The sequence below is a fragment of the Carcharodon carcharias genome (genome assembly GCF_017639515.1).
Source record: "Carcharodon carcharias isolate sCarCar2 chromosome 38 unlocalized genomic scaffold, sCarCar2.pri SUPER_38_unloc_8, whole genome shotgun sequence".
Classification (NCBI taxonomy): domain Eukaryota; kingdom Metazoa; phylum Chordata; class Chondrichthyes; order Lamniformes; family Lamnidae; genus Carcharodon; species Carcharodon carcharias.
This window is the reverse complement of record NW_024470812.1, coordinates 195,939-223,528: the sequence shown is the minus strand read 5'-3', so window position 1 is coordinate 223,528 and position 27,590 is coordinate 195,939. Positions and strand designations below refer to the sequence as shown.

General features: G+C 53.9%; 1 protein-coding gene across 1 annotated transcript in view; it reads left to right on the top strand.

Annotated features, from left to right (window-relative positions):
* LOC121274845 (nuclear factor of activated T cells 2 interacting protein) overlaps positions 1-27,590 on the top strand; it is a 300,955-nt gene that overhangs the window by 233,058 nt on the left and 40,307 nt on the right. Inside the window, exon 6 of the mRNA XM_041182216.1 lies at positions 4,743-4,926. Within this exon, the coding sequence (XP_041038150.1) occupies positions 4,743-4,926 (184 nt within the window). The remainder of the gene's footprint in view (positions 1-4,742; positions 4,927-27,590) is intronic.

Here is a 27,590-nt window from a genome sequence, read left to right as displayed (position 1 = left end):
CTCTCTCTGTCCCCCTCTCTCTCTGTCCCCCTCTCTCTCTGTCCCGCTCTCTCTCTGTCCCCCTCTCTTCCTCTCTCTCTGTTCCCCTCTTCCTCTCTCTCTGTCCCCCTCTCTCTCTGTCCCCCTCTCTCTCTGTCCCCCTCTCTCTCTGTCCCCCTCTCTCTCTCTCTCTGTCCTCCTCTCTTCCTCTCTCTCTGTCCCCCTCTCTCTCTGTCCCGCTCTCTCTCTGTCCCCCTCTCTTCCTCTCTCTCTGTTCCCCTCTTCCTCTCTCTCTGTCCCCCTCTCTCTCTGTCCCCCTCTCTCTCTGTCCCCCTCTCTCTCTGTCCCGCTCTCTCTCTGTCCCCCTATCTCCCTCTCTCTCTGTCCCCCTCTCTCTCTCTCTCTCTGTCCCCCTCTCTTCCTCTCTCTCTGTCCCCCTCTCTTCCTCTCTCTCTGTCCCCCTCTCTTCCTCTCTGTCTGTCCCCCTCTCTCTTTGTCTCTCTCTCGTCCTCTCTCTCTGTCCCCCTCTCGTCCTCTCTCTTTGTCGGCCTCTCTTCCTCCCTCTCTATCCCCCTCTCTCTGTCCCCCTCTCTTCCTCTCTCTCTGTCCCCCTCTCTTCCTCTCTCTCTGTCCCCCTCTCTTCCTCTCTCTCTGTCCCCCTCTCTTCCTCTCTCTCTGTCCCCCTCTCTTCCTCTCTCTCTGGCCCCCTCTCTTCCTCTCTCTCTGGCCCCCTCTCTTCCTCTCTCTGTCCTCCTCTCTTCCTCTCTCTCTGTCTCCCTCTCTTCCTCTCTCTCTGTCGCCCTCTCTCTATGTCGCCCTCTCTCCCTCTCTCTCTGTCCCCCTCTCTTCTTCTCTCTCTGTCCCCCTCTCTCTCTCTCTCCCTCTCTCTCTGTCCCCCTCTCTCCCTGTCTCTCTGTCCCCCTCTCTTCCTCTCTCTCTGTCCCCCTCTCTACCTCTCTCTCTGTCCCCCTCTCTTCCTCTCTCTCTGTCCCCCTCTCTTCCTCTCTCTCTGTCCCCCTCTCTGCCTCTCTCTCTGTCCCCCTCTCTCTTTGTCTCTCTCTCTCCCTCTTTCTCTGTCCCCCTCTCTTCCTCTCTCTCTGGCCCCCTCTCTTCCTCTCTCTCTGGCCCCCTCTCTTCCTCTCTCTCTGGCCCCCTTTCTTCCTCTCTCTCTGGCCCCCTCTCTTCCTCTCTCTCTGGCCCCCTCTCTTCCTCTCTCGCTGTCTCTCTTTCTTCCTCTCTCTCTCTGTCCCCCTCTCTTCCTCTCTCTCTGTCCCCCTCTCTTCCTCTCTCTCTGTCCCCCTCTCTTCCTCTCTCTCTGTCCCCCTCCCTTCCTCTCTCTCTATCCCCCTCTCTTCCTCTCTCTCTCTGTCCCCCTCTCTTCCTCTCTCTCTGTCCCCCTCTCTGCCTCTCTCTCTGTCCCCCTCTCTCTTTGTCTCTCTCTCTCCCTCTCTCTCTGCCCCCCTCTCTCCCTCTCTCTCTGCCCCCCTCTCTTCCTCTCTCTCTGTCCCCCTCTCTTCCTCTCTCGCTGTCTCTCTTTCTTCCTCTCTCTCTGTGTACCCCTCTCTTCCTCTCTCTCTGTCCCCCTCTCTTCCTCTCTCTCTGTCCCCCTCTCTTCTTTTCTCTCTGTCCCCCTCTCTTCTTCTCTCTCTGTCCCCCTCTCTCTGTCCCCCTCTCTCTGTCCCCCTCTCTTCCTCTCTCTCTGTCCCCTCTTCCTCTCTCTCTGCCCCCCTCTCTTCCTCTCTCTCTGCCCCCCTCTCTTCCTCTCTCTCTGCCCCCCTCTCTTCCTCTCTCTCTGCCCCCCTCTCTTCCTCTCTCTCTGCCCCCCTCTCTTCCTCTCTTTATGCCCCCCTCTCTTCCTCTCTCTCTGCCCCCCTATCTTCCTCTCTCTCTGCCCCCCTCTTTTCCTCTCTCTCTGCCCCCCTTTCTTCCTCTCTCTGTCCCACTCTCTTCCTCTCTCTCTGTCTCCCTCTCTCCCTCTCTCTCTGTCCACCTCTCTCCCTCTCTCTCTGTCCCGCTCTCTCTCTGTCCCCCTCTCTTCCTCTCTCTCTTTCCCCCTCTCTGTGTCCCCCTCTCTCTATGTCTCCATCTCTCCCTCTCTCTCTGTCCCCCTCTCTTCCTCTGTCTCTGTCCTCCTCTCTCTCTGTCTCCCTCTCTCCTTCCCTCTCTGTCCACCTCTCTCCCTCTATCTCTGTCCCCCTCTCTCCCACTCTCTGTCCCCCTCTCTTCCTCTCTCTCTGTCCCCCTCTCTTACTCTCTCTCTGTCCCCCTCTCTCTCTGTCCCCCTCTCTTCCTTTCTGTCTGTCCCCCTCTCTTCCTTTCGCTCTGTCCCCCTCTCTTCCTCTCTCTCTGTCCCCCTCTCTTCCTCTCTCTCTGTCCCCCTCTCTTCCTCTCTCTCTGTCCCCCTCTATTCCTCTCTCTCTGTCCCCCTCTCTTCCTCTCTCTCTGTCCCCCTCTCTTCCTCTCTCTCTGTCGCCCTCTCTCTCTGTCTCCCTCTCTCCCTCTCTCTCTGTCCCCCTCTCTTCTTCTCTCTCTCTCTCTCTCCCTCTTTCTCTGTCCCCCTCTCTTCCTCTCTCTCTCTCCCCCTCTCTTCCCCCGATCTTATCTCTCTCTGTCCTCCTCTCTTCCTCTCTCTCTGTCCCCGTCTCTTCCTCTCTCTCTTTCCCCCTCTCTTCCTCTCTCTCTGTATCCCTCTCTCTGTCACCCTCTCTCCCTCTCTCCCTGTCCCCCTCTCTCCCTCTCTCTCTGTCCCCCTCTCTTCCTCTCTCTCTGTCCCTCTCTCTCTGTCCCCCTCTCTTCTTCTCTCTCTCTCTCTCTCCCTCTTTCTCTGTCCCCCTCTCTTCCTCTCTCTCTGTCCCCCTCTCTCCCTGTCTCTCTGTCCCCCTCTCTTCCTCTCTCTCTGTCCCCCTCTCTTCTTTTCTCTCTGTGCCCCTCTCTTCTCTCTCTGTCCCCCTCTCTCTCTGTCCCCCTCTTCCTCTCTCTCTGTCCCCCTGTCTTCATCTCTCTCTGTCCCCCTCTCTTGCTCTCTCTCTGTCCCCCTCTCTTGCTCTCTCTCTGTCCCCCTCTCTTCCTCTCTCTCTGTCCCCCTCTCTTCCTCTCTCTCTGTCCCCCTCTCATCCTCTCTCTCTGTCCCCCTCTCTTCCTCTCTCTCTCTCCCCCTCTCTTCCTCTCTCTCTCTCCCCCTCTCTTCCTCACACTGTTCCCCTCTCTTCCTGTCGCTCTGTCCCCCACTCTTCCTCTCTCTGTCCCCCACTCTTCCTCTCTCTGTCCCCCACTCTTCCTCTCTCTGTCCCCCTCTCTTCCTCTCTCTCTGTCCCCCTCTCTTCCTCTCTCTCTGTCTCCCTCTCTTCCTCTCTCTCTGTCGCCCTCTCTCTATGTCTCCCTCTCTCCCTCTCTCTCTGTCCTCCTCTCTTCTTCTCGCTCTCTCTCTCCCTCTTTCTCTGTCCCCCTCTCTTCCTCTCTCTCTGTCCCCTCTCTCCCTCTCTCTCTGTCCCCCTCTATCCCTCTCTCTCTGTCCCCCTCTCTCCCTCTCTCTCTGTCCCGCTCTCTCCTTCTCTCTCTGTCCCCCTCTCTCCCTCTCTCTCGGTCTCCCTCTCTCTCTGTCCCCCTCTCTTCCTCTCTCTCTTTCCCCCTCTCTCCCTCTCTCTCGGTCCCCCTCTCTCGCTCTCTCTCGGTCCCCTTCTCTTCCTCTCTCTCTGTTCCCCTCTCTTCCTCTCTGTCCCCCTCTCTTCCTCTCTCTCTCTGTCCCCCTCTCTTCCTCTCTCTCTGTCCCTCTCTCTCTGTACCCCTCTCTTCCTGTCTCTCTGTCCCCTTCATTTCCTCTCTCTCTGTCCCCTCTCTCTCTCTGTCCCCCTCTCTCCCTCTCTCTCTGTCCTCCTTTCTCCCTCTCTCTCTGTCCCCCTCTGTCGCTCCCTCTCTGTCCTCCTCTCTTCCTCTCTCTCTTTCCCCATCTCTCCCTCTCTCTCTGTCCCTCTCTCTCTATCCTCCTCTCTTCCTCTCTCTCTGTCCCCTCTCTCTCTGTCACCCTCTCTTCCTCTCTCTCTTTCCCCCTCTCTTCCTCTCTCTCTGTCCCCCTCTCTTCCTCTCTCTCTTTCCCCCTCTCTTCCTCTCTCTCTTTCCCCCTCTCTTCCTCTCTCTCTGTCCCCCTCTCTTCCTCTCTCTCTTTCCCCCTCTCTTCCTCTCTCTCTGTCCCCCTCACTTCCTCTCTCTCTCTGTCCCCCTCTCTTCCTCTCTCTCTGTCCCCTCTCTCTCTGTCACCCTCTCTTCCTCTCTCTCTCTGTCCCCCTCTCTTCCTCTCTCTCTCTGTCCCCCTCTGTCCCTCTCTCTCTGTCCTCCTCTCTTCCTCTCTCTCTGTCCCCCCTCTCTCTCTGTCCCCCTCTTTTCCTCTCTCTCTGTCCCCCTCTCTTCCTCTCTCTCTGTTCCCCTCTCTCCCTCTCTCTCGGTCCCCCTCTCTTTCCCCTTCGTCTGCCGCACCTTCGATATACTGCCTCCTGAGCTGTATCATCCTGTGATTCTGGTACTCGCTGTCTCCTCACCTCTTCATTTCCCTTTTTAAACACTTCTGTGATATGACAGGGTGGGTTTCTGGCACGCCCTGCATTTACTCCCCCCACCTTGTTTACAGTGCCTTGCCTGAAGTGCGTATTTGTTCTTCTTGATTTAATTTGTATCTCTCCCCAACCCCCACTCACTCTCTCTTTTTCCTCTCCCCCAACCCCTCTCTCTCTCTCTCTCTCTCTCTCCCTCCCTCTCTCCCATGGTTAAAGGGAAGCAGACAGGAACCTGAGGGAGCTGGAGGCATTCCACTCCTCACCAATAAGGGGCAGGATGCACTGTGACTCCGATGATGTGGTTCTAGTGGGTGTTTTACCAGCTGTGCCCAACACACCGCGCGAGATTACCGTCAAGGTCAGGTGTAGGGGGCACATCTACCGGGTTCCCATGAGGATGGTGAGTAACACCTACATCATCGCTTCACTCCCCACAGCCCTGTATCAATCCCCAAACTAATCCCACTGCCCCGCTCTCTCCCCATAGCCCTGTATCAATCCCCAAACTAATCCCACTACCCCGCAACCTCCCAATAGCCCTGTATCAATCCCCAAACTAATCCCACTGCCCCGCTCTCTCCCCATAGCCCTGTATCAATCCCCAAACTAATCCCACTGCCCCGCTCTCTCCCCATAACCCTGTATCAATCCCCAAACTAATCCCACTGACCCGCTCTCTATCAATAGCCCTGTATCAATCCCAAACTAATCCCACTGTCCCGCTCTCCCCCACAGCCCTGTATCAATCCCCAAACTAATCTCAATGCCCAACTCTCTCCCCATAGCCCTGTATCAATCCTAAACTAATCCCACTGTCCCGCTCTCCCACACAGCCCTGTATCAATCCCCAAACTAATCCCACTGCCCCGCTCTCTCCCCATAGCCCTGTATCCATCCCAAACTAATCCCATTGCCCCGATATCTCCCCATAGCCCTGTATCAATCCCCAAACTAATCCCACTGCCCTGCTTTCTCCCCGTAGCCGTGTATCAATCCCCAAACTAATCCCACTGCCCCTATCTCTCCCCATAGCCCTGTATCAATCCCCAAACTAATCCCACTGCCCCGCTCTCTTTCCATAGCCCTGTATCAATCCCAAACTAATCTCAATGCCCAACTCTCTCCCCAAAGCCCTGTATCAAGCCCCAAACTAATCCCACTGTCCCGCTCTCTCGCCATAGCCCTGTATCAATCCCCAAACTAATCCCACTGCCCCGCTCTCTCCCCATAGCCCTGTATCAATCTCCAAACTAATCCCACTGCCCCGCTCTCTCCCCATAGCCCTGTATCAATTCCCAAACTAATCCCACTGCCCCGCTCTCTCCCCATAGCCCTGTATCCATCCCAAACTAATCCCAATGCCCCGATCTCTCCCCATAGCCCTGTATCAATCCCAAACTAATCCCACTGTCCCGCTCTCCCCCACAGCCCTGTATCAATCCCCAAACTAATCTCAATGCCCAACTCTCTCCCCATAGCCCTGTATCAATCCTAAACTAATCCCACTGTCTCGCTCTCCCCCACAGCCCTGTATCAATCCCCAAACTAATCCCACTGCCCCGCTCTCTCCCCATAGCCCTGTATCCATCCCAAACTAATCCCATTGCCCCGATCTCTCCCCATAGCCCTGTATCAATCCCCAAACTAATCCCACTGCCCTGCTTTCTCCCCATAGCCCTGTATCAATCCCCAAACTAATCCCACTGCCCCGCTCTCTCCCCATAACCCTGTATCAATCCCCAAACTAATCCCACTGCCCCGCTCCCTCCCCATAGCCCTGTATCCATCCCAAACTAATCTCAATGCCCAGCTCTCTCCCCATTGCCCTGTATCAATCCTAAACTAATCCCACTGTCCCGCTCTCCCCCACAGCCCTGTATCAATCCCCAAACTAATCCCACTGCCCCGCTCTCTCCCCATAGCCCTGTATCCATCCCAAACTAATCCCATTGCCCCGATCTCTCCCCATAGCCCTGTATCAATCCCCAAACTAATCCCACTGCCCTGCTTTCTCCCCATAGCCCTGTATCAATCCCCAAACTAATCCCACTGCCCCTATCTCTCCCCATAGCCCTGTATCAATCCCCAAACTAATTCCACTGCCCCGCTCTCTCCCCATAGCCCTGTATCCATCCCAAACTAATCCCAATGCCCCGATCTCTCCCCATAGCCCTCTATCAATCCCCAAAGTAATCCCACTGCCCCGCTCTCTTTCCATAGCCCTTTATCAATCCCAAACTAATCTCAATGCCCAACTCTCTCCCCATAGCCCTGTATCAAGCCCCAAACTAATCCCACTGCCCCGCTCTCTCCCCATAGCCCTGTATCAATCTCCAAACTAATCCCACTGCCCCGCTCTCTCCCCATAGCCCTGTATCAATCCCCAAACTAATCCCACTGCCCCGCTCTCTCCCCATAGCCCTGTATCCATCCCAAACTAATCACAATGCCCCGATCTCTCCCCATAGCCCTGTATCAATCCCAAACTAATCCCACTGTCCCGCTCTCCCCCAGAGGCCTGTATCAATCCCCAAACTAATCTCAATGCCCAACTCTCTCCCCATAGCCCTGTATCAATCCTAAACTAATCCCACTGTCCCGCTCTCCCCCACAGCCCTGTATCAATCCCCAAACTAATCCCACTGCCCCGCTCTCTCCCCATAGCCCTGTATCCATCCCAAACTAATCCCATTCCCCCAATCTCTCCCCTTAGCCCTGTATTAATCCCCAAACTAATCCCACTGCCCTGCTTTCTCCCCATTGCCCTGTATCAATCCCCAATCTAATCCCACTGCACCGCTCTCTCCCCATAGCCCTGTATCAATTCCCAAACTAATCCCACTGCCCCTATCTCTCCCCATAACCCTGTATCAATCCGCAAACTAATTCCACTGCCCCGCTCTCTCCCCATAGCCCTGTACCCATCCCAAACTAATACCATTGCCCCGATCTCTCCCCATAGCCCTGTATCAATCCCCAAACTAAACGCACTGCCCTGCATTCTCCCCATAGCCCTGTATCAATCCCCAAACTAATCCCACTGCCCCTATCTCTCCCCATAGCCCTGTATCATTCACCAATCTAATCCCACTGCCCCGGTCTCTTTCCATAGCCCTGTATCAATCCCAAACTAATCTCAATGCCCAGCTCTCTCCCCATAGCCCTGTATCAATCCCCAAACTAATCCCACTGCCCCGCTGTCTCCCCATAGCCCTGTATCAATCCCCAAACAAATCCCACCGCCCCGCTCTCTCCCCACAGCCCTGTATCAATCCCCAAACTAATCCCACTGCCCCGCTCTCTTTCCATAGCCCTGTATGAATCCCAAACTAATCTCAATGCCCAGCTCTCTCCCAATAGCCCTGTATCAATCCCCAAACTAATCCCACTGCCCCGCTCTCTCCCCATAGCCCTGTATCAATCCCCAAACTAATCCCACTGCCCCGCTCTCTCCCCTAGCCCTGTATCCATCCCAAACTAATCCCAATGCCCCGATCTCTCCCCATAGCCCTGTATCAATCCCCAAACTAATCCCACTGACCCGCTCTCTCCCCATAGCCCTGTATCAATCCCCAAACTAATCCCACTGCCCCGCTCTCTACCCATAGCCCTGTATCCATCCCAAACTAATCCCACTGCCCCGATCTCTCCCCATAGCCCTGTATCAATCCCAAACTAATCCCACTGTCCCGGTCTCTCCCCATAGTCCTGTATCAATCCCCAAACTAATCCCACTGCCCCGCTCTATCCCCATAGCCCTGTATCAATCCCCAAACTAATCCCACTGCTCCACTCTCTCCCCATAGCCCAGTAACAATCCCCAAAATAATCCCACTGCCCCGCTCTCTCCCCATAGCCCTGTATCCATCCCAAACTAATCCCAATGCCCCGATCTCTCCCTATAGCCCTGTATCAATCCCCAAACTAATCCCACTGCTCTGCTTTCTCCCCATAGCCCTGTATCCATCCCAAACTAATCCCAATGCCCCGATCTCTCCCCATAGCCCTCTATCAATCCCCAAACTAATCCCACTGCCCTGCTTTCTCCCCATTGCCCTGTATCAATCCCCAATCTAATCCCACTGCCCTGCTCTCTCCCCATAGCCCTGTATCAATCCCCAAACTAATCCCACTGCCCCTATCTCTCCCCATAACCCTGTGTCAATCCCCAAACTAATTCCACTGCCCCGCTCTCTCCCCATAGCCCTGTATCCATCCCAAACTAATACCATTGCCCTGATCTCTCCCCATAGCCCTGTATCAATCCCCAAACTAATCGCACTGCCCTGCTTTCTCCCCATAGCCCTGTATCAATCCCCAAACTAATCCCACTGCCCCTATCTCTCCCCATAGCCCTGTATCATTCACCAATCTAATCCCAATGCCCCGCTCTCTTTCCATAGCCCTGTATCAATCCCAAACTAATCTCAATGCCCAGCTCTCTCCCCATAGCCCTGTATCAATCCCCAAACTAATCCCACTGCCCCGCTGTCTCCCCATAGCCCTGTATCAATCCCCAAACAAATCCCACTGCCCCGCTCTCTCCCCATAGCCCTGTATCAATCCCCAAACTAATCCCACTGTCCCACTCTCTCCCCATTGCCCAGTATCAATCGCAAACTAATCCGACTGCCCCGCTCTCTCCCCATTGCCCTGTATCAATCCCCAAACTAATCCCACTGCCCCGCGATCTCACCAGAGCCCTGTGTCGATCCCCGAAACTAATCTCATTGCCCTGCTCTCTCCCCATGGCCCTGTATCAATCCCCAAACTAATCCCACTGCCCCTATCTCTCCCCATAGCCCTGTATCAATCCCCAAACTAATTCCACTGCCCCACTCTCTCCCCATAGCCCTGTATCAATCTCCAAACTAATCCCACTGCCCCGCTCTCTCCCCATAGCCCTGTATCCATCCCAAACTAATCCCAATGCCCCGATCTCTCCCCATAGCCCGGTATCAATCCCAAACTAATCCCACTGTCCCGCTCTCCCCCAGAGCCCTGTATCAATCCCCAAACTAATCTCAATGCCCAACTCTCTCCCCATAGCCCTGTATCAATCCTAAACTAATCCCACTGTCCCGCTCTCTTTCCACAGCCCTGTATCAATCCCCAAACTAATCCCACTGCCCCGCTCTCTTTCCATAGCCCTGTATGAATCCCAAACTAATCTCAATGCCCAGCTCTCTCCCAATAGCCCTGTATCAATCCCCAAACTAATCCCACTGCCCCGCTCTCTCCCCATAGCCCTGTATCAATCCCCAAACTAATCCCACTGCCCCGCTCTCTCCCCTAGCCCTGTATCCATCCCAAACTAATCCCAATGCCCCGATCTCTCCCCATAGCCCTGTATCAATCCCCAAACTAATCCCACTGACCCGCTCTCTCCCCATAGCCCTGTATCAATCCCCAAACTAATCCCACTGCCCCGCTCTCTACCCATAGCCCTGTATCCATCCCAAACTAATCCCACTGCCCCGATCTCTCCCCATAGCCCTGTATCAATCCCAAACTAATCCCACTGTCCCTGTCTCTCCCCATAGTCCTGTATCAATCCCCAAACTAATCCCACTGCTTCACTCTCTCCCCATAGCCCAGTAACAATCCCCAAAATAATCCCACTGCCCCGCTCTCTCCCCATAGCCCTGTATCCATCCCAAACTAATCCCAATGCCCCGATCTCTCCCTATAGCCCTGTATCAATCCCCAAACTAATCCCACTGCCCTGCTTTCTCCCCATAGCCCTGTATCCATCCCAAACTAATCCCAATGCCCCGATCTCTCCCCATAGCCCTCTATCAATCCCCAAACTAATCCCACTGCCCCGCTCTCTCCCCATAGCCCTGTATCAATCCCCAAACTAATCCCACTGCCCCGCTCTCTCCCCATAGCCCTGTATCAATCCCCAAACTAATCCCACTGCCCCACTCTCTCCCCATAGCCCTGTATCAATCCCCAAAGTAATCCCACTGCCCCTATCTCTCCCCATAGCCCTGTATCAATCCCCAAAGTAATCCCACTGCCCCGCTCTCTTTCCATAGCCCTGTATCAATCCCAAACTAATCTCAATGCCCAACTCTCTCCCCATAGCCCTGTATCAAGCCCCAAACTAATCCCACTGTCCCGCTCTCTCCCCATAGCCCTGTATCAATCCCCAAACTAATCCCACTGCCCCGCTCTCTCCCCATAGCCCTGTATCAATCTCCAAACTAATCCCACTGCCCCGCTCTCTCCCCATAGCCCTGTATCAATCCCCAAACTAATCCCACTGTCCCGCTCTCTCCCCATAGCCCTGTATCCATCCCAAACTAATCCCAATGCCCCGATCTCTCCCCATAGCCCTGTATCAATCCCAAACTAATCCCACTGCCCCGCTCTCCCCCAGAGCCCTGTATCAATCCCCAAACTAATCTCAATGCCCAACTCTCTCCCCATAGCCCTGTATCAATCCTAAACTAATCCCACTCTCCCGCTCTCCCCCACAGCCCTGTATCAATCCCCAAACTAATCCCACTGCCTCGCTCTCTCCCCATAGCCCTGTATCCATCCCAAACTAATCCCATTCCCCCAATCTCTCCCCTTAGCCCTGTATTAATCCCCAATCTAATCCCACTGCCCTGCTTTCTCCCCATTGCCCTGTCTCAATCCCCAATCTAATCCCACTGCCCCGCTCTCTCCCCATAGCCCTGAATCAATCCCCTAACTAATCCCACTGCCCCTATCTCTCCCCATAACCCTGTATCAATCCCCAAACTAATTCCACTGCCCCGCTCTCTCCCCATGGCCCTGTATCAATCTCCAAGCTAATCCCACTGCCCCGCTCTCTCCCCATAGCCCTGTATCAATCCCCAAACTAATCGCACTGCCGCGCTCTCTCCCCATAGCCCTGTATCCATCCCAAACTAATCTCAATGCCCAACTCTCTCCCCATAGCCCTGTATCAATCCTGAACTAATCCCACTGTCCCGCTCTCCCCCACAGCCCTGTATCAATCCCCAAACTAATCCCGCTGCCCCGCTCTCTCCCCATAGCCCTGTATCCATCCCAAACTGATCCCATTGCCCCGATCTCTCCCCATAGCCCTGTATCAATCCCCAAACTAATCCCACTGCCCTGCTTTCTCCCCATAGCCCTGTATCAATCCCCAAATTAATCCCACTGCCCCTATCTCTCCCCATAGCCCTGTATCATTCACCAAACTAATCCCACTGCCCCGCTCTCTCCCCATAGCCCTGTATCAATCCCAAACTAATCCCACTGCTCCGCTCTCTCCCCATAGCCCTGTATCAATCCCAAACTATTCCACTGTCCCACTCTCTCCCCATAGCCCAGTATCAATCGCAAACTAATCCCACTGCCCCGCTCTCTCCACATTGCCCTGTATCAATCCCCAAACTAATCCCACTGCCCCGCGCTCTCCCCAGAGCCCTGTGTCGATCCCCGAAACTAATCACATTGCCCTGCTCTCTCCCCATAGCCCTGTATCAATCCCCAAACTAATCCCACTGGCCCACTCTCTCCCTATAGCCCTGTCTCAATCCCCAAACTAATTCCACTGTCCCACTCTCTCCCCATAGCCCTGTATCAATCCCAAACTATTCTTACTGCCCCGCGCTCTCCCCATAGCCCTGTATCAATCCCCAAACTAATCCCACTGACCCGCTCTCTCCCCATAGCCCTGTATCAATCCCCATACTAATCCCACTGCCCCGCGCTCTACCCATAGCCCTGTATCCATCCCAAACTAATCCCAATGCCCCGATCTCTCCCCATAGCCCTGTATCAATCCCAAACTAATCCCACTGTCCCGGTCTCTCCCCATAGCCCTGTATCAATCCCCAAACTAATCCCACTGCCCCGCTCTATCCCCATAGCCCTGTTTCAATCCCCAAACTAATCCCACTGCTCCACTCTCTCCCCATAGCCCTGTATCATTCCCCAAACTAAACCCACTGCCCCGCTCTCTCCCCCATAGCCCTGTATGAATCCCCAAACTAATCCCACTGCACCGCACTCACCCACAGCCCTGTATCAATCCCCAAACTAATTCCACTGCCCCGCTCTCTCCCCATAGCCCTGTATCAATCCCCAAACTAATCCCACTGCCCCACTCTCTCCCCATAGCCCTGTATCAATCGCCAAACTAATCCCACTGCCCCGCTCTCTCCCCATAGCCCTGTATCCATCCCAAACTAATCCCAATGCCCCGATCTCTCCCCATAGCCCTGTATCAATCCCAAACTAATCCCACTGCCCCGCTCTCCCCCAGAGCCCTGTATCAATCCCCAAACTAATCTCAATGCCCAACTCTCTCCCCATAGCCCTGTATCAATCCTAAACTAATCCCACTCTCCCGCTCTCCCCCACAGCCCTGTATCAATCCCCAAACTAATCCCACTGCCTCGCTCTCTCCCCATAGCCCTGTATCCATCCCAAACTAATCCCATTCCCCCAATCTCTCCCCTTAGCCCTGTATTAATCCCCAATCTAATCCCACTGCCCTGCTTTCTCCCCATTGCCCTGTCTCAATCCCCAATCTAATCCCACTGCCCCGCTCTCTCCCCATAGCCCTGAATCAATCCCCTAACTAATCCCACTGTCCCTATCTCTCCCCATAACCCTGTATCAATCCCCAAACTAATTCCACTGCCCCGCTCTCTCCCCATGGCCCTGTATCAATCTCCAAGCTAATCCCACTGCCCCGCTCTCTCCCCATAGCCCTGTATCAATCCCCAAACTAATCGCACTGCCGCGCTCTCTCCCCATAGCCCTGTATCCATCCCAAACTAATCTCAATGCCCAACTCTCTCCCCATAGCCCTGTATCAATCCTAAACTAATCCCACTGTCCCGCTCTCCCCCACAGCCCTGCATCAATCCCCAAACTAATCCCGCTGCCCCGCTCTCTCCCCATAGCCCTGTATCCATCCCAAACTGATCCCATTGCCCCGATCTCTCCCCATAGCCCTGTATCAATCCCCAAACTAATCCCACTGCCCTGCTTTCTCCCCATAGCCCTGTATCAATCCCCAAATTAATCCCACTGCCCCATCTCTCCCCATAGCCCTGTATCATTCACCAAACTAATCCCACTGCCCCGCTCTCTCCCCATAGCCCTGTATCAATCCCAAACTAATCCCACTGCTCCGCTCTCTCCCCATAGCCCTGTATCAATCCCAAACTATTCCACTGTCCCACTCTCTCCCCATAGCCCAGTATCAATCGCAAACTAATCCCACTGCCCCGCTCTCTCCACATTGCCCTGTATCAATCCCCAAACTAATCCCACTGCCCCGCGCTCTCCCCAGAGCCCTGTGTCGATCCCCGAAACTAATCTCATTGCCCTGCTCTCTCCCCATAGCCCTGTATCAATCCCCAAACTAATCCCACTGGCCCACTCTCTCCCTATAGCCCTGTCTCAATCCCCAAACTAATTCCTCTGTCCCACTCTCTCCCCATAGCCCTGTATCAATCCCAAACTATTCTTACTGCCCCGCGCTCTCCCCATAGCCCTGTATCAATCCCCAAACTAATCCCTCTGACCCGCTCTCTCCCCATAGCCCTGTATCAATCCCCATACTAATCCCACTGCCCCGCTCTCTACCCATAGCCCTGTATCCATCCCAAACTAATCCCAATGCCCCGATCTCTCCCCATAGCCCTGTATCAATCCCAAACTAATCCCACTGTCCCGGTCTCTCCCCATAGCGCTGTATCAATCCCCAAACTAATCCCACTGCCCCGCTCTATCCACATAGCCCTGTTTCAATCCCCAAACTAATCCCACTGCTCCACTCTCTCCCCATAGCCCTGTATCATTCCCCAAACTAAACCCACTGCCCCGCTCTCTCCCCCATAGCCCTGTATGAATCCCCAAACTAATCCCACTGCACCGCACTCACCCACAGCCCTGTATCAATCCCCAAACTAATTCCACTGCCCCGCTCTCTCCCCATAGCCCTGTATCAATCCCCAAACTAATCCCACTGCCCCGCTCTCTCCCCATAGCCCTGTATCAATCCCCAAACTAATCCCACTGCCCCGCTCTCTCCCCATAGCCCTGTATCCATCCCAAACTAATCCCAATGCCCCGATCTCTCCCCATAGCCCTGTATCAATCCCAAACTAATCCCACTGCCCCGCTCTCCCCCAGAGCCCTGTATCAATCCCCAAACTAATCTCAATGCCCAACTCTCTCCCCATAGCCCTGTATCAAACCTAAACTAATCCCACTCTCCCGCTCTCCCCCACAGCCCTGTATCAATCCCCAAACTAATCCCTCTGCCTCGCTCTCTCCCCATAGCCCTGTATCCATCCCAAACTAATCCCATTCCCCCAATCTCTCCCCTTAGCCCTGTATTAATCCCCAATCTAATCCCACTGCCCTGCTTTCTCCCCATTGCCCTGTCTCAATCCCCAATCTAATCCCACTGCCCCAATCCCCAATCTAATCCCACTGCCCCGCTCTCTCCCCATAGCCCTGAATCAATCCCCTAACTAATCCCACTGCCCCTATCTCTCCCCATAACCCTGTATCAATCCCCAAACTAATTCCACTGCCCCGCTCTCTCCCCATGGCCCTGTATCAATCTCCAAGCTAATCCCACTGCCCCGCTCTCTGCCCATAGCCCTGTATCAATCCCCAAACTAATCGCACTGCCGCGCTCTCTCCCCATAGCCCTGTATCCATCCCAAACTAATCTCAATGCCCAACTCTCTCCCCATAGCCCTGTATCAATCCTAAACTAATCCCACTGTCCCGCTCTCCCCCACAGCCCTGTATCAATCCCCAAACTAATCCCGCTGCCCCGCTCTCTCCCCATAGCCCTGTATCCATCCCAAACTGATCCCATTGCCCCGATCTCTCCCCATAGCCCTGTATCAATCCCCAAACTAATCCCACTGCCCTGCTTTCTCCCCATAGCCCTGTATCAATCCCCAAATTAATCCCACTGCCCCTATCTCTCCCCATAGCCCTGTATCATTCACCAAACTAATCCCACTGCCCCGCTCTCTCCCATAGCCCTGTATCAATCCCAAACTAATCCCACTGCTCCGCTCTCTCCCCATAGCCCTGTATCAATCCCAAACTATTCCACTGTCCCACTCTCTCCCCATAGCCCAGTATCAATCGCAAACTAATCCCACTGCCCCGCTCTCTCCACATTACCCTGTATCAATCCCCAAACTAATCCCACTGCCCCGCGCTCTCCCCAGAGCCCTGTGTCGATCCCCGAAACTAATCTCATTGCCCTGCTCTCTCCCCATAGCCCTGTATCAATCCCCAAACTAATCCCACTGGCCCACTCTCTCCCTATAGCCCTGTCTCAATCCCCAAACTAATTCCACTGTCCCACTCTCTCCCCATAGCCCTGTATCAATCCCCATACTAATCCCACTGCCCCGCTCTCTACCCATAGCCCTGTATCCATCCCAAACTAATCCCAATGCCCCGATCTCTCCCCATAGCCCTGTATCAATCCCAAACTAATCCCACTGTCCCGGTCTCTCCCCATAGCCCTGTATCAATCCCCAAACTAATCCCACTGCCCCGCTCTATCCCCATAGCCCTGTTTCAATCCCCAAACTAATCCCACTGCTCCACTCTCTCCCCATAGCCCTGTATCATTCCCCAAACTAAACCCACTGCCCCACTCTTTCCCCATAGCCCTGTATGAATCCCCAAACTAATCCCACTGCACCGCACTCACCCACAGCCCTGTATCAATCCCCAAACTAATTCCACTGCCCCGCTCTCTCCCCATAGCCCTGTATCAATCCCCAAACTAATCCCACTGCCCCACTCTCTCCACATAGCCTTTTTATCAATCCCCAAATGAATCCCACTGCCCCGCTCTCTCCCCATAGCCCTGTATCAATCCCCAAACTAATCCCACTGCCCTGCTCTCTCCCCATAGCCCAGTAACAATCCCCAAAATAATCCCACTGCCCCGCTCTCTCCCCATAGCCCTGTATCCATCCCAAACTAATCCCAATGCCCCAATCACTCCCCATAGCCCTGTATCAATCCCCAAACTAATCCCACTGCCCCGCTCTCTCCCCATAGCCCTGTATCAATCCCCAAAGTAATCCCACTGCCCCTATCTCTCCCCATAGCCCTGTATCAATCCCCAAAGTAATCCCACTGCCCCGCTCTCTTTCCATAGCCCTGTATCAATCCCAAACTAATCTCAATGCCCAACTCACTCCCCATAGCCCTGTATCAAGCCCCAAACTAATCCCACTGTCCCGCTCTCTCCCCATAGCCCTGTATCAATCCCCAAACTAATCCCACTGCCCCGCTCTCTCCCCATAGCCCTGTATCAATCTCCAAACTAATCCCACTGCCCCGCTCTCTCCCCATAGCCCTGTATCAATCCCCAAACTAATCCCACTGCCCCGCTCTCTCCCCATAGCCCTGTATCCATCCCAAACTAATCCCAATGCCCCGATCTCTCCCCATAGCCCTGTATCAATCCCAAACTAATCCCACTGCCCCGCTCTCCCCCAGAGCCCTGTATCAATCCCCAAACTAATCTCAATGCCCAACTCTCTCCCCATAGCCCTGTATCAATCCTAAACTAATCCCACTCTCCCGCTCTCCCCCACAGCCCTGTATCAATCCCCAAACTAATCCCACTGCCTCGCTCTCTCCCCATAGCCCTGTATCCATCCCAAACTAATCCCATTCCCCCAATCTCTCCCCTTAGCCCTGTATTAATCCCCAATCTAATCCCACTGCCCTGCTTTCTCCCCATTGCCCTGTCTCAATCCCCAATCTAATCCCACTGCCCCGCTCTCTCCCCATAGCCCTGAATCAATCCCCTAACTAATCCCACTGCCCCTATCTCTCCCCATAACCCTGTATCAATCCCCAAACTAATTCCACTGCCCCGCTCTCTCCCCATGGCCCTGTATCAATCTCCAAGCTAATCCCACTGCCCCGCTCTCTCCCCATAGCCCTGTATCAATCCCCAAACTAATCGCACTGCCGCGCTCTCTCCCCATAGCCCTGTATCCATCCCAAACTAATCTCAATGCCCAACTCTCTCCCCATAGCCCTGTATCAATCCTAAACTAATCCCACTGTCCCGCTCTCCCCCACAGCCCTGTATCCATCCCAAACTGATCCCATTGCCCCGATCTCTCCCCATAGCCCTGTATCAATCCCCAAACTAATCCCACTGCCCTGCTTTCTCCCCATAGCCCTGTATCAATCCCCAAATTAATCCCACTGCCCCTATCTCTCCCCATAGCCCTGTATCATTCACCAAACTAATCCCACTGCCCCGCTCTCTCCCCATAGCCCTGTATCAATCCCAAACTAATCCCACTGCTCCGCTCTCTCCCCATAGCCCTGTATCAATCCCAAACTATTCCACTGTCCCACTCTCTCCCCATAGCCCAGTATCAATCGCAAACTAATCCCACTGCCCCGCTCTCTCCACATTGCCCTGTATCAATCCCCAAACTAATCCCACTGCCCCGCGCTCTCCCCAGAGCCCTGTGTCGATCCCCGAAACTAATCTCATTGCCCTGCTCTCTCCCCATAGCCCTGTATCAATCCCCAAACTAATCCCACTGGCCCACTCTCTCCCTATAGCCCTGTCTCAATCCCCAAACTAATTCCACTGTCCCACTCTCTCCCCATAGCCCTGTATCAATCCCAAACTATTCTTACTGCCCCGCGCTCTCCCCATAGCCCTGTATCAATCCCCAAACAAATCCCACTGACCCGCTCTCTCCCCATAGCCCTGTATCAATCCCCATACTAATCCCACTGCCCCGCTCTCTACCCATAGCCCTGTATCCATCCCAAACTAATCCCAATGCCCCGATCTCTCCCCATAGCCCTGTATCAATCCCAAACTAATCCCACTGTCCCGGTCTCTCCCCATAGCCCTGTATCAATCCCCAAACTAATCCCACTGCCCCGCTCTATCCCCATAGCCCTGTTTCAATCCCCAAACTAATCCCACTGCTCCACTCTCTCCCCATAGCCCTGTATCATTCCCCAAACTAAACCCACTGCCCCGCTCTCTCCCCCATAGCCCTGTATGAATCCCCAAACTAATCCCACTGCACCGCACTCACCCACAGCCCTGTATCAATCCCCAAACTAATTCCACTGCCCCGCTCTCTCCCCATAGCCCTGTATCAATCCCCAAACTAACCCCACTGCCCCACTCTCTCCCCATAGCCTTTTTATCAATCCCCAAATGAATCCCACTGCCCCGCTCTCTCCCCATAGCCCTGTATCAATCCCCAAACTAATCCCACTGCCCTGCTCTCTCCCCATAGCCCAGTAACAATCCCCAAAATAATCCCACTGCCCAGCTCTCTCCCCATAGCCCTGTATCCATCCCAAACTAATCCCAATGCCCCAATCACTCCCCATAGCCCTGTATCAATCCCCAAACTAATCCCACTGCCCCGCTCTCTCCCCATAGCCCTGTATCAATCTCCAAACTAATCCCACTGCCCCGCTCTCTCCCCATAGCCCTGTATCAATCCCCAAACTAATCCCACTGCCCCGCTCTCTCCCCATAGCCCTGTATCCATCCCAAACTAATCCCAATGCCCCGATCTCTCCCCATAGCCCTATATCAATCCCAAACTAATCCCACTGTCCCTCTCTCCCCCAGAGCCCTGTATCAATCCCCAAACTAATCCCAATGCCCCGCTCTCTCCCCATAGCCCTGTATCAATCCCCAAACTAATCCCACTGCCATGCTTTCTCCCCATAGCCCTGTATCAATCCCCAATCTAATCCCACTGCCCCGCTCTCTCCCCATAGCCCTGTATCCATCCCAAACTAATCCCAATACCCCGATCTCTCCCCATAGCCCTGTATCAATCCCCAAACTAATCCCACTGTCCCACTCTCTCCCCATAGCCCTGTATCAATCCCAAACTATTCCTACTGCCCCTCGCTCTCCCCACAGCCTTGTATCAATACCCAAACTAATCCCACTGCCCCACTCTCTCCCCATAGCCCTGTATCAATCCCGAAACTAATCCCACTGACCCAATCTCTCCCCATAGCCCTGAATTAATCCCAAACTAATCCCACTGCTCCGCTCTGTTTCCATTGCCCTGTATCAATCCCAAACTAATCTCAATGTCCCACTCTCTCCCCATAGCCCTGTATCAATCCCCAAACTAATCCCACTGACCCGCTCTCTCCCCATAGCCCTGTATCAATCCCCAAACTAATCCCACTGCCCCGCTCTCTACCCATAGCCCTGTATCCATCCCAAACTCATCCCAATGGCCCGATCTCTCCCCATAGCCCTGTATCAATCCCAAACTAATCCCACTGTCCCGGTCTCTCCCCATAGCCCTGTATCAATCCCCAAACTAATCCCACTGCCCCGCTCTATCCCCATAGCCCTGTTTCAATCCCCAAACTAATCCCACTGCTCCACTCTCTCCCCATAGCCCTGTATCATTCCCCAAACTAAACCCACTGCCCCGCTCTCTCCCCCATAGCCCTGTATGAATCCCCAAACTAATCCCACTGCACCGCACTCACCCACAGCCCTGTATCAATCCCCAAACTAATCCCACTGCCCCGCTCTCTCCCCATAGCCCTGTATCAATCCCCAAACTAATCCCACTGCCCCACTCTCTCCCCATAGCCTTGTATCAATCCCCAAATGAATCCCACTGCCCCGCTCTCTCCCCATAGCCCTGTATCAATCCCCAAACTAATCCCACTGCCCTGCTCTCTCCCCATAGCCCAGTAACAATCCCCAAAATAATCCCACTGCCCCGCTCTCTCCCCATAGCCCTGTATCCATCCCAAACTAATCCCAATGCCCCAATCACTCCCCATAGCCCTGTATCAATCCCCAAACTAATCCCACTGCCCCGCTCTCTCCCCATAGCCCTGTATCAATCTCCAAACTAATCCCACTGCCCCGCTCTCTCCCCACAGCCCTGTATCAATCTCCAAACTAATCCCACTGCCCCGCTCTCTCCCCATAGCCCTGTATCAATCCCCAAACTAATCCCACAGCCCCGCTCTCTCCCCATAGCCCTGTATCCATCCCAAACTAATCCCAATGCCCCGATCTCTCCCCATAGCCCTGTATCAATCCCAAACTAATCCCACTGTCCCGCTCTCCCCCAGAGCCCTGTATCAATCCCCAAACTAATCTCAATGCCCAACTCTCTCCCCATAGCCCTGTATCAATCCTAAACTAATCCCACTGTCCCGCTCTCCCCCACAGCCCTGTATCAATCCCCAAACTAATCCCAATGCCCCGCTCTCTCCCCATAGCCCTGTATCCATCCCAAACTAATTCCATTGCCCCGATCTCTCCCCATAGCCCTGTATCAATCCCCAAACTAATCCCACTGCCATGCTTTCTCCCCATAGCCCTGTATCAATCCCCAATCTAATCCCACTGCCCCGCTCTCTCCCCATAGCCCTGTATCCATCCCAAACTAATCCCAATGCCCCGATCTCTCCCCATAGCCCTGTATCAATCCCCAAACTAATCCCACTGCCCCGCTCTCTCCACATACCCTGTATCAATCCCCAAACTAATCCCACTGCCCCGCTCTCTCCCCATAGCCCTGTATCAATCCCCAAACTAATCCCACTGCCCCGCTCTCTCCCCATAGCCCTGTATCCATCCCAAACTAATCCCAATGCCCCGATCTCACCCCATAGCCCTGTATCAATCCCAAACTAATCCCACTGTCCCGCTCTCCCCCACAGCCCTGTATCAATCCCTAAACTAATCTCAATGCCCAACTCTCTCCCCATAGCCCTGTATCAATCCTAAACTAATCCCACTGTCCCGCTCTCCCCCACAGCCCTGTATCAATCCCCAAACTAATCCCTCTGCCCCGCTCTCTCCCCATAGCCCTGTATGCATCCCAAACGAATCCCACTGCCCCGATCTCTCCCCATAGCCCTGTATCAATCCCCAAACTAATCCCACTGCCCTGCTTTCTCCCCATAGCCCTGTATCAATCCCCAATCTAATCCCACTGCCCCGCTCTCTCCCCATAGCCCTGTATCAATCCCCAAACTAATCCCACTGCCCCTATCTCTCCCCATAGCCCTGTATCAATCCCCAAACTAATCCCACTGCCCCGCTCTCTCCCCATAGCCCTGTATCAATCTCCAAACTAGTCCCACTGCCCCGCTCTCTCCCCATAGCCCTGTAACAATCCCCAAACTAATCCCACTGTCCCGCTCTCTCCCCATTCCCCTGGATCCATCCCAAACTAATCCCAATGCCCCGATCTCTCCCCATAGCCCTGTATCAATCCCAAACTAATCTCATTGCCCAACTATCTCCCCATAGCCCTGTATCAATCCTAAACTAATCCCACTGTCCCGCTCTCCCCCACAGCCCTGTATCAATCCCCAAACTAATCTCAATGCCCAACTCTCTCCCCATAGCCCTGTATCAATCCTAAACTAGTCCCACTGTCCCGCTCTCCCCCACAGCCCTGTATCAATCCCCAAACTAATCCCACTGCCCCGCTCTCTCCCCATACCCTGTATCAATTCCCAAACTAATCCCAATGCCCCGCACTCTCCCCTTAGCCCTGTATCCATCCCAAACTAATCCCAATGCCCCAATCTCTCCCCATAGCCCTGTATGAATCCCAAACTAATCTCAATGCCCTACTCTCTCCCCATAGCCCTGTATCAATCCTAAACTAATCCCACTGTCCCGCTCTCCCCCACAGCCCTATATCAATTCCCAAACTAATCTCAATGCCCAACTCTCTCCCCAAAGCCCTGTATCAATCCTAAACTAGTCCCACTGCCCCGCTCTCTCCTCATAGCCCTGTATCGATCCCAAACTAATCCCAATCCCCCGCTCTCTCCCCATAGCTCTGTATTAATCCCCAAACTAATCCCACTGCCCCGCTGTCTCCACATACCCTGTATCAATCCCCAAACTAATCCCACTGCCCCGCTCTCTCCCCATAGCCCTGTATCAATCCCCAAACTAATCCCACTGCCATGCTTTCTCCCCATAGCCCTGTATCAATCCCCAATCTAATCCCACTGCCCCGCTCTCTCCCCATAGCCCTGTATCCATCCCAAACTAATCCCAATGCCCCGATCTCTCCCCATAGCCCTGTATCAATCCCCAAACTAATCCCACTGCCCCGCTCTCTCCACATACCCTGTATCAATCCCCAAACTAATCCCACTGCCTCGCTCTCTCCCCATAGCCCTGTATCAATCCCCAAACTAATCCCACTGCCCCGCTCTCTCCCCATAGCCCTGTATCAATCCCCAAACTAATCCCACTGCCCCGCTTTCTCCCCATAGCCCTGTATCAATCCCCAAACTAATCCCACTGCCCCGCGCTCTCCCCATAGCCCTGTATCAATCCCCAAACTAATCCCACTGCCCCGCTCTCTTTCCATAGCCCTGTATCAATCCCAAACTAATGTCAATGCCCAACTCTCTCCCCATAGCCCTGTATCAATCTCCAAACTAGTCCCACTGCCCCGCTCTCTCCCCATAGCCCTGTATCAATCCCCAAACTAATCCCACTGTCCCGCTCTCTCCCCATAGCCCTGGATCCATCCCAAACTAATCCCAATGCCCCGATCTCTCCCCATAGCCCTGTATCCATCCCAAACTAATCTCAATGCCCAACTATCTCCCCATAGCCCTGTATCAATCCTAAACTAATCCCACTGTCCCGCTCTCCCCCACAGCCCTGTATCAATCCCCAAACTAATGTCAATGCCCAACTCTCTCCCCATAGCCCTGTATCAATCTCCAAACTAGTCCCACTGCCCCGCTCTCTCCCCATAGCCCTGTATCAATCCCCAAACTAATCCCACTGTCCCGCTCTCTCCCCATAGCCCTGGATCCATCCCAAACTAATCCCAATGCCCCGATCTCTCCCCATAGCCCTGTATCAATCCCAAACTAATCTCAATGCCCAACTATCTCCCCATAGCCCTGTATCAATCCTAAACTAATCCCACTGTCCCGCTCTCCCCCACAGCCCTGTATCAATCCCCAAACTAATCTCAATGCCCAACTCTCTCCCCATAGCCCTGTATCAATCCTAAACTAGTCCCACTGTCCCGCTCTCCCCCACAGCCCTGTATCAATCCCCAAACTAATCCCACTGCCCCGCTCTCTCCCCATACCCTGTATCAATCCCCAAACTAATCCCACTGCCCCGCACTCTCCCCTTAGCCCTGTATCCATCCCAAACTAATCCCAATGCCCCGATCTCTCCCCATAGCCCTGTATGAATCCCAAACTAATCTCAATGCCCTACTCTCTCCCCATAGCCCTGTATCAATCCTAAACTAATCCCACTGTCCCGCTCTCCCCCACAGCCCTATATCAATTCCCAAACTAATCTCAATGCCCAACTCTCTCCCCATAGCCCTGTATCAATCCTAAACTAGTCCCACTGCCCCGCTCTCTCCCCATAGCCCTGTATCCATCCCAAACTAATCCCGTTCCCCCGCTCTCTCCCCATAGCTCTGTATTAATCCCCAAACTAATCCCACTGCCCCACTCTTTCCCCATAGCCCTGTATCAATCTCCAAGCTAATCCCACTGCCCCGCTCTCTCCCCATAGCCCTGTATCAATCCCCAAACTAATCGCACTGCCCCGCTCTCTCCCCATAGCCCTGTATCCATCCCAAACTAATCTCAATGCCCAACTCTCTCCCCATAGCCCTGTATCAATCCTAAACTAATCCCACTCTCCCGCTCTCCCCCACAGCCCTGTATCAATCCCCAAACTAATCCCACTGCCTCGCTCTCTCCCCATAGCCCTGTATCCATCCCAAACTAATCCCATTCCCCCAATCTCTCCCCTTAGCCCTGTATTAATCCCCAATCTAATCCCACTGCCCCGCTCTCTCCCCATAGCCCTGTATCAATCCCCAAACTAATCCCACTGCCCCTATCTCTCCCCATAGCCCTGTATCAATCCCCAAACTAATCCCACTGCCCCGCTCTCTCCCCATAGCCCTGTATCAATCTCCAAACTAGTCCCACTGCCCCGCTCTCTCCCCATAGCCCTGTAACAATCCCCAAACTAATCCCACTGTCCCGCTCTCTCCCCATAGCCCTGGATCCATCCCAAACTAATCCCAATGCCCCGATCTCTCCCCATAGCCCTGTATCAATCCCAAACTAATCTCATTGCCCAACTATCTCCCCATAGCCCTGTATCAATCCTAAACTAATCCCACTGTCCCGCTCTCCCCCACAGCCCTGTATCAATCCCCAAACTAATCTCAATGCCCAACTCTCTCCCCATAGCCCTGTATCAATCCTAAACTAGTCCCACTGTCCCGCTCTCCCCCACAGCCCTGTATCAATCCCCAAACTAATCCCACTGCCCCGCTCTCTCCCCATGCCCTGTATCAATTCCCAAACTAATCCCAATGCCCCGCACTCTCCCCTTAGCCCTGTATCCATCCCAAACTAATCCCAATGCCCCAATCTCTCCCCATAGCCCTGTATGAATCCCAAACTAATCTCAATGCCCTACTCTCTCCCCATAGCCCTGTATCAATCCTAAACTAATCCCACTGTCCCGCTCTCCCCCACAGCCCTATATCAATTCCCAAACTAATCTCAATGCCCAACTCTCTCCCCATAGCCCTGTATCAATCCTAAACTAGTCCCACTGCCCCGCTCTCTCCCCATAGCCCTGTATCGATCCCAAACTAATCCCAATCCCCCGCTCTCTCCCCATAGCTCTGTATTAATCCCCAAACTAATCCCACTGCCCCGCTGTCTCCACATACCCTGTATCAATCCCCAAACTAATCCCACTGCCCCGCTCTCTCCCCATAGCCCTGTATCAATCCCCAAACTAATCCCACTGCCATGCTTTCTCCCCATAGCCCTGTATCAATCCCCAATCTAATCCCACTGCCCCGCTCTCTCCCCATAGCCCTGTATCCATCCCAAACTAATCCCCATGCCCCGATCTCTCCCCATAGCCCTGTATCAATCCCCAAACTAATCCCACTGCCCCGCTCTCTCCACATACCCTGTATCAATCCCCAAACTAATCCCACTGCCTCGCTCTCTCCCCATAGCCCTGTATCAATCCCCAAACTAATCCCACTGCCCCGCTCTCTCCCCATAGCCCTGTATCAATCCCCAAACTAATCCCACTGCCCCGCTTTCTCCCCATAGCCCTGTATCAATCCCCAAACTAATCCCACTGCCCCGCGCTCTCCCCATAGCCCTGTATCAATCCCCAAACTAATCCCACTGCCCCGCTCTCTTTCCATAGCCCTGTATCAATCCCAAACTAATGTCAATGCCCAACTCTCTCCCCATAGCCCTGTATCAATCTCCAAACTAGTCCCACTGCCCCGCTCTCTCCCCATAGCCCTGTATCAATCCCCAAACTAATCCCACTGTCCCGCTCTCTCCCCATAGCCCTGGATCCATCCCAAACTAATCCCAATGCCCCGATCTCTCCCATAGCCCTGTATCCATCCCAAACTAATCTCAATGCCCAACTATCTCCCCATAGCCCTGTATCAATCCTAAACTAATCCCACTGTCCCGCTCTCCCCCACAGCCCTGTATCAATCCCCAAACTAATGTCAATGCCCAACTCTCTCCCCATAGCCCTGTATCAATCTCCAAACTAGTCCCACTGCCCCGCTCTCTCCCCATAGCCCTGTATCAATCCCCAAACTAATCCCACTGTCCCGCTCTCTCCCCATAGCCCTGGATCCATCCCAAACTAATCCCAATGCCCCGATCTCTCCCCATAGCCCTGTATCAATCCCAAACTAATCTCAATGCCCAACTATCTCCCCATAGCCCTGTATCAATCCTAAACTAATCCCACTGTCCCGCTCTCCCCCACAGCCCTGTATCAATCCCCAAACTAATCTCAATGCCCAACTCTCTCCCCATAGCCCTGTATCAATCCTAAACTAGTCCCACTGTCCCGCTCTCCCCCACAGCCCTGTTTCAATCCCCAAACTAATCCCACTGCCCCGCTCTCTCCCCATACCCTGTATCAATCCCCAAACTAATCCCACTGCCCCGCACTCTCCCCTTAGCCCTGTATCCATCCCAAACTAATCCCAATGCCCCGATCTCTCCCCATAGCCCTGTATGAATCCCAAACTAATCTCAATGCCCTACTCTCTCCCCATAGCCCTGTATCAATCCTAAACTAATCCCACTGTCCCGCTCTCCCCCACAGCCCTATATCAATTCCCAAACTAATCTCAATGCCCAACTCTCTCCCCATAGCCCTGTATCAATCCTAAACTAGTCCCACTGCCCCGCTCTCTCCCCATAGCCCTGTATCCATCCCAAACTAATCCCGTTCCCCCGCTCTCTCCCCATAGCTCTGTATTAATCCCCAAACTAATCCCACTGCCCCACTCTTTCCCCATAGCCCTGTATCAATCTCCAAGCTAATCCCACTGCCCCGCTCTCTCCCCATAGCCCTGTATCAATCCCCAAACTAATCGCACTGCCCCGCTCTCTCCCCATAGCCCTGTATCCATCCCAAACTAATCTCAATGCCCAACTCTCTCCCCATAGCCCTGTATCAATCCTAAACTAATCCCACTCTCCCGCTCTCCCCCACAGCCCTGTATCAATCCCCAAACTAATCCCACTGCCTCGCTCTCTCCCCATAGCCCTGTATCCATCCCAAACTAATCCCATTCCCCCAATCTCTCCCCTTAGCCCTGTATTAATCCCCAATCTAATCCCACTGCCCTGCTTTCTCCCCATTGCCCTGTCTCAATCCCCAATCTAATCCCACTGCCCCGCTCTCTCCCCATAGCCCTGAATCAATCCCCTAACTAATCCCACTGCCCCTATCTCTCCCCATAACCCTGTATCAATCCCCAAACTAATTCCACTGCCCCGCTCTCTCCCCATGGCCCTGTATCAATCTCCAAGCTAATCCCACTGCCCCGCTCTCTCCCCATAGCCCTGTATCAATCCCCAAACTAATCGCACTGCCGCGCTCTCTCCCCATAGCCCTGTATCCATCCCAAACTAATCTCAATGCCCAACTCTCTCCCCATAGCCCTGTATCAATCCTAA